We start from the raw sequence: 11,793 nt of genomic DNA, 5'->3' as shown, positions 1-11,793 counted from the left end.
TTGCAGATTAAGAAGGGGAATAAACTTTTCCACCCAGGGAGTTGAGGGCCTAAGTTATAGGGAAAGGTTGAAATGGAGTGTAAGATAATAAGGGGAGAACATTAAAATCAATCATAAAACTGTTCCTTTTAATCATGCCGATAATAAAGGACTTTAAAATTGCATTCTCATTTTAATATTGAATCCCAATGTGCACAGATACTGTATGTTCTGTACCACATAAAGAATTAACACAGCTTTAGCATTTCTTTTTATTGTGTCTCATTGATAAGAGCATTGAGTAATACACATTTATTACAAACACACGATAGAAACTAAAATGTACAACAGTTAAACTAATCACAAGACAAATAATATTCAGACAGTGAGAACATTTTCTCCAGTGTGTGCCATCTGTTTATCTTTAAATATCACTAAAAGTATAGAACTCTTTCATCTTGCATTTTTTTTTGCTTCAAGATAGTAGCAAAAGATCACATTTAAATCAAATACATGCACATGTGAATAAAGTGCAGCTCAGGAGTCAGAGTGCACCAGGTAAATACAACATGATTCACAAAAAAATTCTCTTAAAAAAAATTTAAACAATAATTCTTGTTGCAATTATTTACAAGTTAATTATTGGCCACTTTTCGAACTTTGGAAGCAGGAAGCATTGTCAATACCACAATGTCCTCCTGTGTCATTTGGCCAGTAAGAATTCTAATTAAGCTGCCTTCTTGTTTTGCTTATTTCAAAATTATATTTAGCCAAAATACATTTAGACTTTAACAAGACAAATTCAAGTGACAGAATATCAGACCAATAACATATTAAACCAGATCTACATAATGATTTGATAGTCACTAAATCTTCATATCAGAAAAATTTCACAGAAGTTCAAAATTGCTTGCAAACAGAAGATAATGATAACTAAAGGAAATATGAGCTAACACAATGCAAAATATGTGGTCACAAGCATTAAAAAAAGCATCTTTTATAGTCTTGTTTTTTGTCATAGCCAAATCAAAATCTAATGCAGGAAAGACTTATTCCTTTACATAATGTAAAATACAAAGTATATTTGGCAAACATGAATGTCAAAGCACCTACACAAAAAACCTTGCTTAATTCAAGTATGTATGTATAAAAATGTAGCAGCGTCATATGGCTAAAAGAAAAGTCAGTTATGTATCGCAATACTAACCATAAGCTATATGAACACTTACAGTTACTGTGTTGAGAACACAACACACTTTTCAGCTTCTAATTTCTACGAGTCTTTTAGGGGCACAACAACATTAAGTTATAGCTGCTTGTAAACTTACAACTAAAACAGTTACTCTTTCAAAGAAACAAGTGGGGAATATTTAAATTAAGTCTATTAAATTTATTTCCTTAAAATGATACTTAGCTGCAAATGTAAACAGTTATTTTCTAGGCATACAAAGAAAAGAAGTGAATTAAATCAGACCACATTGTAAGAGATCACCTAACATGCCACTGCATTTTATAATGATTCCATTATAAAAGAAAATCTGGATGCAGACACAAACTTACTTTCAGGATTTGGTTTTGAATGTCTTCTGGTAGCAATAGTTCACTCACATCAACAGAACATGCTTAATAATCTCAGTGCACTGTCACCCACTCCGTGCTCCAGGCCACATTTTGTCAAATTGCAGTAAAACACAGTTGGTGTGCTGATCCCAATAATTATATAAACCAAATATCAAAGGGATGAACTAATAAGTCCAAACCTAGTACACATGATTAACTAGAATACACAAAATGGAGCACAATGTCAAGGGCAATATTTTCATATCATATATAGATATATTTTTATACATATTTGCTGCCAAGTGATAATTTATAAAACTCTTAAAATGACACCCTTAACATCTGGGTGTTCCACTGTGACACAGAACGAGTCAAAAAGCTTCTATTGCTTTAGTTGTTAATGCCCTTTTAGCTACTTGTTTATAAATCATCTTTTTACTTGTGTCCTGCCATGTTAATGTTTTAATCACAACACTGTTACTACACTTTGACTATGGGACAAGCATCAACTACTGAAACAACAACATTCTGCAGATCAGAGATTCTGCAAAATTTCTTGACCAAAAAGACTTATGTTTGAAAATGAAGTGCTTCAGTATTCTTACACACAAATGCAAAGGAAATAGTCTTCAGAAGCATTAGCTTCAAAGTAAAATGTTAATTTTCTTGATCTTCTAATATTCATCAGTGGTCTTTTCCAGGAAAAGGTTTCGAACATCCAAAATGGAAGCCAGTTCTAGAATGTGATTCTGGAGAACAGGATTCTCCACACTATCTTCTTTCTGTAACTGTGGGTATGTTTCCGGGTAATTACGAGTTTCCTATGAATTGACGAGGGAACAAAAGCAGGAGAGTAAGTAGCTGTGCAAAGAATCAAATTTAATATTGCACTTTGATCTCCCCGAACTATAAGATCGGCAACATTCGAACATAGTTAAGGCAGGAAGTCTCAAGCTAATTCATATAATACTCAATTTCACAATTAAGGTAGGATTCAAATAAAGAAATGTAGGTGAAAACTAAATCCATAGTACAAAAAATAGTGCATATAGAAAATAAGATTATCACATTTCAAAACAATCAACACAGAGAGAAACTGAACAAAAATAACAGGTGAAGCACAAGAGATCTAACATCATACGAGTGGTACAGTAGTACTCCTGATCCTGTGCTCGTTAGTGAGAAGCTCATACTTTCTAATTAATTGATCAGTAAACATTTTATAGAAACCATATCTAATAAATATAATACAAGCAAATTGTTGTTTTCTTGAAGTTAAAAATCAAAGAAAACAAACCCTACCCTAAACATTTTGTGCAGTCTCATGGTTGCAGAGCAGAGAACAAAGCGGGTCAACAGCAATCGAAGAAAATCATCGCCGAAGAACTGAAGAAATGCCTGATCTGTAATAAAAAATAGTAATTACTCTGAACAGGTAATAAGTGATGGTCAGTCAGCAGTTCAAGACTGTGAATATAAGAGCATATAAAACAAAACTAAGAGTAGACCATTGGCCTTTGTAACAAAGAGCACTCTGTAAGCGCACTCCTTACACACGGGCACTCTCCTTTGTGACGAAGAGCACTCTGTAAACGCACTCTTACACATGGGGACTCTCCATTGTGATGAAGAGAACTCTGTAAGCACACTCCTCATACAAGGGATCTCTCCTTTGTGATGAAGAGCACTTGGTAAACACACTCCTTACACATGGATCTCTCCTTCATGATGGAGAGCACTCTGTAAACACTCCTTACACACGGGATCTCTCCTTTAAAATCAGAATCAGGTTCATTATCATCAGCATGTGACGTGAAATTTGTTAACCTAGCAGCAGCATTTCAAAGCAATACATAATCTATCAGAGAGAAAAAAAAAATAAAACATAATAATAATAAACAAATAAATCAATTACATATATTGAAAACATTTTTAAAAATGTAAAAACAGAAATACTGTATATATTTTTTAAAAAGTGAGGTAGTGCCCAAGCATCAATGTCCATTTAGGAACTGGATGGTAGAGAGGAAAAAGCTGTTCCTGAATCTCTGAGTGTGTGTCTTCGGGCTTCTGTACCTCCTTACCTGATGGTAACAGTGAGAAAAGGGCATCCATGGGTGCTAGATGTCTTTTAATAATGGATGCTGCCTTTCTGAGACACCGCTCCCTGAAGATGTCCTGGGTACTTTGTAGGCTAGTGCCCAAGATGGAGCTGACTAGACTTACAACCTTCTGCAACTTCTTTCGGTCCTGTGCAGTAGCCCCTCCATGCCAGACAGTGATACAGCCTGTCAGAATGATCTCCACGATACAACTATAAAAGTTTTTGACTGTATTTGTTGACATACCAAATCTCTTCAAACTCCTATAAAGTATAGCCGTTGTCTTGCTTTCTTTATAACTACATCAATATGTTGGGGCCAGGTTAGATCCTCAGAGATCTTGATACCCAGGAACTTGAAGTTGCTCATTCTTTTCATTTCTGATCCCTCTATGAGGATTGGTATGTGTTCCTTCGTATTACCCTTCCTGAAGTCCATAATCAGCTCTTTTGTCTTACTGACATTGAGTGCCAGGTTGTGGCTGCAGCACCATTCCACTAGTTGGCATATCTCACTCCTGTACACCCTCTCGTCACCATCTGAGATTCTACCAACAATGGTTGTATCGTCAGCAAATTTATAGATGGTATTTGAGCTATGCCTAGCCACGTACACGTGATGGAGAGCACTTTGTAAATGCTCTCCGTACGCACAGGCATTCACTCACACACAAACACCGCCTTTTCATTCTGCTGTCATTGCAGTGCATGTATGCATTTCAATGTCTTTCCCAGTATACCCACCTTGTTCCCTCCGCATTGCTACATACATTCGGAGTCCTACACCAAAGTTCAGTTTAATTCCAAACCGAGCTGATGTGCTCAGATTCGGCTTTATGGTGCCTTTCCCGTGGTACATTGAAGAGTATTCCATTTCTTTAGTAATGGGGATGTGTAAATGTGTATATGTTGTTTGTATACTGAATTTAAGGTAGAAACTTCTGTTTATTTTGTAATGTGATTGTAATTAAATTGTGGGGTGCATCATATTCTAATTCTTGTTAGCTTTGTTGGTAATTAAAGATGGCATAGTGCCTAAAGAAAAGAGCTAATCACTTTCAGTAAAAGAGAGAGATAGGGGCTGCGAGGAGTTCATACTGGACAAAAGTAAGTATGGAGCTATTAGTGAGTTTTCTTGTAAATATTGGCATTTTTCTTTGTCACTACTTTCATTCATTTTTGATGCACCTAATAACACCCTTGCACTAAAGTGCTAAGTGACTCCAGCCATTTCTTCTTTGGTCATAACCCACGTTTCACCTCAGTCAGAATCACCATCCTGCACCATCCCTCACCTGATACAAGTTTCCAACAGAACTAAACTACAATTTATTTGGAAAGCTTAATGCAACTATGCAATGATAATATTGCTGCAGTTTTATCCCCTTAGATAAGTTTGCAGTCATGAGGGACAATCTTATTGGAACCTATTGAAAGGTCCAGATAAAGTGAACATGGAGTGGCATCCTTCAAACCCAAGGTGTAACTATGAGCACTTGCATGTGTCCCAGCTATGCCTGCCTTTTCATTGGATATGTGGAACAATCCATGTTCCGAGCCTATACCAGCATCACTCCCCAACGCTTACTCTGTTACATTGATGACTTCATCGGTGCTGCTTCCCGCGTCCATACTGAGCTTGTCAATTTCATCAACTTTGCCTCCAACTTCCAACCTGCCCTGGTCCATTTCTGACACTTCTCTCCCTTTTTTTAATCTCTCTGTCTCCATCTCTAGAAACAGTCTATCTACATACCTTTTATAACTCTCACAGCTATCTGGACTATACCTCTTCCCACCCTGTCACTTGTAAAAATGCCATTTCCTTTTCTCAGATGCTCCATCTCCATTGCACCAGCTCTCAGAATGAAGCCTTTCATTCCAGAAAAATTTGAGATGTTCTCCTTCTTCAAAGGGGCATCTCTTCCTCCAACATCAACTTTCCCTACCCACATTTCTTACATTTCGCACACATCTGTCCTTACCCCATCCTCCCACTAGCACACCAGGGATAGAGTTTCTCTTGTCCTCACCCACCACCCCACAAGCCTCCACATCCAGCATATAATTCTCCATAACTTCCACCATCTCCACCAAGATAGATACCTCCACCAAGCACATCTTTCCCTTCCCCCACCCACGTACTTTCCACATGGATCGTTCCTTACATGACTCCCTTGTCCACTTGTCCCTCTCTACTGATCTCCCTCCTGGCACTTACACTTGCAAACGGAACAAGTGCCACACTTGCCCCACTACCATTCAGGGCCACAAACAATCCTTCCAGATGAGGTGACACTTCTCCTGTGAGTCTGTTGGGGTCACCTCCTGTTCCAGCGCTCCCAGTGTGGCCTCCTGTATATTGGTGTGAAATGACATGGATTGGGAGACTGCTTTGTTGGGCATCTCCACTCCATCTGCCACAGAAAGTGGGTTTTCTCAGTGGCCAACCATTTCAATTCTACTTCTCATTCCCATTCTGATTTTTTGGGGGCTTTTGCTATGGCTTGCTTAGTGGGTAGTGGGGAATGATGCTTTCCGCAGGAACAAGTAGGGGAATAGACAATAGACAATAGGTGCAGAAGTAGACCATTCGGCCCCTCAAGTCTGCACCGCCATTCTGAGATCATGGCTGATCATTCACTATCAATACCCAGTCCCTGCCTTGTCCCCATATCCCTTGATTCCCCTATCCATCAGATATCTATCCAGCTCCTTCTTGAAAGCATCCAGAGAATTGGCCTCCACCGTCTTCCGAGGCAGTGCATTCCACACCTCCACAACTCTCTGGGAGAAGAAGCTCTTCCTCAACTCTGTTTTAAATAAATGACCTCTTATTCTCAATCCATGCCCTCTGGTACTGGACTCTCCCAACATCTGGAACATATTTCCTGCCTCAATCCTATCAAATCCTTTAATTATCTTAAACGTTTCAATCAGATCCCCTCTCAATCTCCTCAATTCCAGGGTGTACAAGCCCAATCTCTCCAATCTCTCTGCGTAAGACAGCCCTGCCATCCCAGGAATCAACCTATTGAATCTATGCTGCACTTCCTCAATTGCCAGAATGTCCTTCCTTAAACCTGGAGACCAAAACTGTACACAATATTCCAGGTGTGGTCTCACCAGGGCCCTGTACAAATGCAAAAGGACATCCTTGCTCTTGTATTCAATTCCCCTTGTAACAAAGGCCAACATTCCATTTGCCCTCTTCACTGCCTGTTGCACTTGCTCATTCACCTTCATTGACTGGTGAACTAGGACTCCTAGGTCTCTTTGCATTTCTCCCTTACCTAACTCTACACCGTTCAGACAAAACTCTGCCCTCTTGTTCCTGCTTCCAAAGTGGATAACTTCACATTTATTCACATTGAATGACATCTGCCAAGTATCTGCCCACTCATTCAGCCTATTCAAGTCTCCCTGTATTCTCCTAACGTCCTCTTCGCATGTCACACTGCCACCCAGTTTAGTATCGTCAGCAAACTTGCTGATATAGTTTTCAATGCCCTCATCTAAATCATTGACATAAATCGTAAAGAGCTGTGGTCCCAATACAGAGCCCTGTGGTACCCCACTAGTCACCTCCAGCCAGTCCGAGAAACACCCATTCACTGCTACCCTTTGCTTTCTATCTGCCAACCAGTTTTCTATCCATGTTGAAACCCTGCCCCCAATACCATGAGCTCTGATTTTACTCACCAATCTCCTATGTGGCACCTTATCGAATGCCTTCTGAAAATCTAGGTACACAACATCCACTGGCTTACCCTCGTCTAACATCCTTGTTACACCCTCAAAAAACTCCAACAGATTAGTCAAGCATGATTTGCCCTTGGTAAATCCATGCTGGCTCGGCCTAATCCTATTACTGCCATCAAGATGTGCCACTATTTCATCCTTATAATGGACTCAAGCATCTTCCCCACGACTGACATTAGGCTAACACAGGGCGATAGTTCTCCGTTTTCTCCTTCCCTCCCTTCTTGAAAAGTGGGTTAACATTAGCCACTCTCCAATCTTCAGGAACTGATCCTGAATCTAAGGAACATTGGAAAATGATTACCAATGCATCCGCAATTTCCTGAGCCACCTCTTTTAGAACCCTCGGATGCAGACCATCTGGACCCGGGGATTTATTAGCCTTCAGTCCTACCAGTCTACTCATCACAGTTTCTTTCCTAATGTCAATCTGTCTCAATTCCTCTGATATCTTATGACCCTGGCCCATCCATACATCTGGGAGATTGCTTGTGTCCTCCCTGGTGAAGACAGATCTAAAGTACGCATTAAATTCTGTTGCCATTTCCCTGTTTCCCATAACAATTTCTCCCAATTCATTCTTCAAGGGGCCAACATTGTTCTTAACTATCTTCTTTCTCTTCACATAGCTAAAAAAGCTTTTGCTATCCCCTTTTATATTCCTGGCTAGACTGAGCTCATACTTGATTTTTTCTCTCCGTATTGCTTTTTTAGTTAAGATCTGCTGTTCCTTAAAACCTTCCCAATCATCTGTATTCCCACTCATCTTAGCCCTGTCATACTTCTTTCTTTAATGCTATACAATCTCTGACTTCCTTTGTCAACCACTGTGGCCCCTTCCCCCTCTTTGAATCCTTCCTTCTCATTGGAATGAACTGCTTTTGCATCTTTTGTATTATGCCCAAGAATATCTGCCACTGCTGATCCACTGTCTTTCCTGCCAGGGCATCCGCCCATTTAACTTTGGCCAGCTCTTCCCTCATGGCTCCATAGTCTCCTTTATTTAATTGCAACACTGACACCTCTGATCTGCCCTTATCCCTCTCAAATTGTAGATAAAAACTTATCATGTTATGATCACTACTTCCTAATGGCTACTTTACTTCAAGATCACTTATCAATTCCTGTTCATTACACATCACCAAGTCCAAAATAGCCTCGTTCCTGGTTAGCTCAAGCACAAGCTGTTCCAAAAACACATCCCTTAGACACTCCACAAACTCCCTATCCTGGGGTCCAGCACCTACCTGATTCTCCCAGTTCACCTGCATGTTGAAATCTCCCATAACGACTACATTACCTTTAGCACATGCCAATGTTAACTCCCTAATCAACTTGTACCCAATATCCACGCTACTGTTTGGGGGCCTGTACACAACACCCATTAGGGTCTTTTTACCCTTGCTGTTCCTCAGCTCAATCCACACAGACTCTACTACCCCTGTTCCCAAGTCACCTCTTGCTAAGGACTGAATCTCATTCCTTACCAACAGGGCCACCCCACCCCCTCTTCCCATATTTCTGTCTCTACAATAGCACGTATACCCTGGTACACTCAATTCCCAGACCTGATCCCCTTGCAGCCATGTCTCCTTTATCCCAACAATATCGTAGTTCCCCATTTTCATCTGAGCTTCAAGCTCATCTGTCTTATTTCTGACACTACACGCATTCAAGTATAGAATTCTTAGCCCATTCCTCCTCTCTTTGCTTAAAACACTGTCTACTGTACCTAACCCAGCTCCTTGAACTTCCATCGGGCTAATTGCACCCTGAATTTTGATGACCTTCTCAAGATCACCCAAACCTTCTACACATTTAACCCCATGCTCCTTCTGACCAACCCTCTGGATCTGGATCCCTGCCCCCTGCACATCTAGTTTAAACCCCCCCGAGCAGCACTGGCAAACACTCCTGCAAGAATGTTAGTACCCCTCCGGTTCAGATGTAGACCGTCCCTTCGAAATAGATCCCAATGTCCCTGGAACAAAGACCAATTATCCAAAAACCTGAAACCTGAAGGGGGAGAGAGTAGGGTTGGTGCTTTGTTGCTGCTTGTGCATGGGGGTGGTCTTTGGGGTTCTAATGTTTTTCTGTCATTCATTCATTTGGGGTTTTTTTCAGTTTTGCGGATATCTGCAATACATACAGAGTATACATTCTCTGAAATTAAAAGGAACCATTGAACGTTTTAGTCCATGGCCTCCTCAACTAGCACCATGAAGCCACACTCAGGCTGGAGGAGCAACACCTCCGACCTGAGGATATGAACGTTAATTTCTCAAACTTTCAGTAGTTGCCCCAACTTCTCCTTCACCATTCCCCATTCTTGTTTTCCTCTCACAAATTCTCTTCCAATCTGCCCTTCACCTCCCTGGCACTCCTCTGCCTTCCCTTTCTTACATGGTCTTCTGTCCTCTCTTACCAGCCCTTTATCTCTTTCACCAATCAGCTTTCCAGCTCTTTATGAGGACATGAGTTGAGAGTTAGGGGGCAAAAGTTTAGGGGTAACACGAGGGGGAATTTCTTTAATCAGAGAGTGGTAGCTGTGTGGAACTAGTTTCCAATAGAAGTGGTAGAGGCAGATTCAATATTGTCATTTAAAGTAAAATTGGATAAGTATATGGACAGGAAAGGAATGAAGGGTTATGGGCTGAGTACAGGTCAGTGGGACTAGGTGAGAGTAAGCGTTTGGCATGGACTAGAAGGGCCGAGATGGCCTGTTTCCATGCTGTAATTGTTATATGCCTACTTTATCCCTTCCCCTCTCCCTGTTTCACCTATAACCTGCCTCCTTATACTTCTTCCTCTTCTCCCCTTCCTTTCCAGCCCTGAAGATGGGTCTCGGCCCAAAATATTGACTCTTTACTCTTTTCCATAGATGCTTGACCTGCTGAACTTCTTTGTGTGTGTTGCTTTGGATTTCCAGCATCTGCTGATTTTCCCATGTTTGTGATTGCTTCCTATAGTGGGTAAGCCTTGGACCAGATGGCACTGCCTCAGAATACAAAGACATGGAGCCCAAGTATTTGGGTATATTTAAAGTGCAGGTTGATAGGTTCTTGATTAGTCAGGGTGTCAAAGCTCAGACAGAAGGCAGAAGAATGGGATTGAAAGGAAAAGTAACTCAGCTGTGATCAAATGGGGGAGCAGACTCAATGAGTTGAATGGCTTAGCTCTGCTCCTGTGTCTCACTGTCTTATGGTCTAACAGGCTTCATTTAACAAATCCAAAACCCTTTCTCCAACCTTTAAACACTTGTAATTTCAGATCTGTGAGAAAACATGGAGATGTAACATGAGAGTCAATATCAAAATTAAGACACTGCAACACTGAGGGCCTCATTCATTATGTAGTCATCATACAGATTATGAGACAGGACTGGAGCCATTTTAAATGCAAAATGGTGCCTTACAACAACTTGCATTTTTATTATGGCATTTGACACTCACTCAGTAAAAATGTCTTTTGATAATTTACCACAAAATCTGACCACTAACCACTTGTAAAAGCACTGTCATCTTCAAATTAAAATGATGTTTAATAATTTGAATGATCAGCAAACTCATTAAAATTGGTTTTAATAACAAATAACAAACAAAATATATAATATATAAAATACATCATAACAAACAAAATATCACCTGGCACTGATTTAGAGTCAAAACATGTGATTATGTGAATACTCTGGCTACCTCCTGTATCCCAAGAAAATCAGGTGACTTCAGCAAATTACCAGTAGAGTCGGCCCTCCTTATCTGCGGATTCCACATGTGCGAATTCAGCCAACCGTGAATAGCAAAAAACCAGAAGTGCTCTTCCAGTACTTGTTGTTCGAGCATGTACGGACTTTTTTTTCTTGTCATTATTCCCTAAACAATGCAGTATAACCACCATTTTATATAGCATTTACATTGTATTAGGTGTTATAAGTAATCTAGAGATGATTTAAAGTATATGGGAGGATGTGTGTGGGTCAGGATCGAAAAAAATCGGAAGTTCTCTTACTAAGTAAGTTGGAGCAGGTACATCCAGTATTATATAGCATCAGTTAGTCAAGCATTTGTCTTAGTATATATTTTACCTTTATATGCATATAAAACACTTAAGAACATGTGTTTCAGCACCAGGCTCGTGAAGTTCCCGAGCTCGATCTAGCGACAGATTGCTTTGGAATGCGCTCTCCACCGTGCCGGGTTGATGTGGAGGATCAAAAACCCCAAAACCCAATAATTAAACCACTGCGTTGCTTAGTAATAATTGCAGCTTTCATCGGGGCAGAGCCTTTCTCACTTTATCCTTTAAAATTGTTCCGATCGTTGACCAATGTAACCTAATGCTTTTACAATGACCGATGGCGTTTCATCTCTTTCCAATTGCTTTATTATTTC

At 40.3% G+C, this 11,793-nt stretch overlaps 1 protein-coding gene across 3 annotated transcripts in view; it reads right to left on the bottom strand.

Moving 5' to 3' along the window:
* Positions 1-243: 243 nt before the first annotated feature.
* Positions 244-11,793, bottom strand: part of scai (suppressor of cancer cell invasion) — a 156,950-nt gene continuing 145,400 nt past the window's right edge. For all 3 annotated transcript variants that reach the window (XM_059993907.1, XM_059993908.1, XM_059993909.1), the window contains exons 16-17: positions 2,842-2,942; positions 244-2,360 (exon numbers count right to left, since the gene is read on the bottom strand). In XM_059993907.1, coding sequence (XP_059849890.1) covers positions 2,214-2,360; positions 2,842-2,942 — 248 coding nt within the window. In that variant the 3' untranslated portion in view covers positions 244-2,213. The remainder of the gene's footprint in view (positions 2,361-2,841; positions 2,943-11,793) is intronic.

Source organism: Hypanus sabinus, chromosome 18 (genome assembly GCF_030144855.1).
Source record: "Hypanus sabinus isolate sHypSab1 chromosome 18, sHypSab1.hap1, whole genome shotgun sequence".
Taxonomy (NCBI): domain Eukaryota; kingdom Metazoa; phylum Chordata; class Chondrichthyes; order Myliobatiformes; family Dasyatidae; genus Hypanus; species Hypanus sabinus.
The sequence above is the reverse complement of the archived record's forward strand: the minus strand, read 5'-3'. Positions and strand labels throughout refer to the sequence as shown.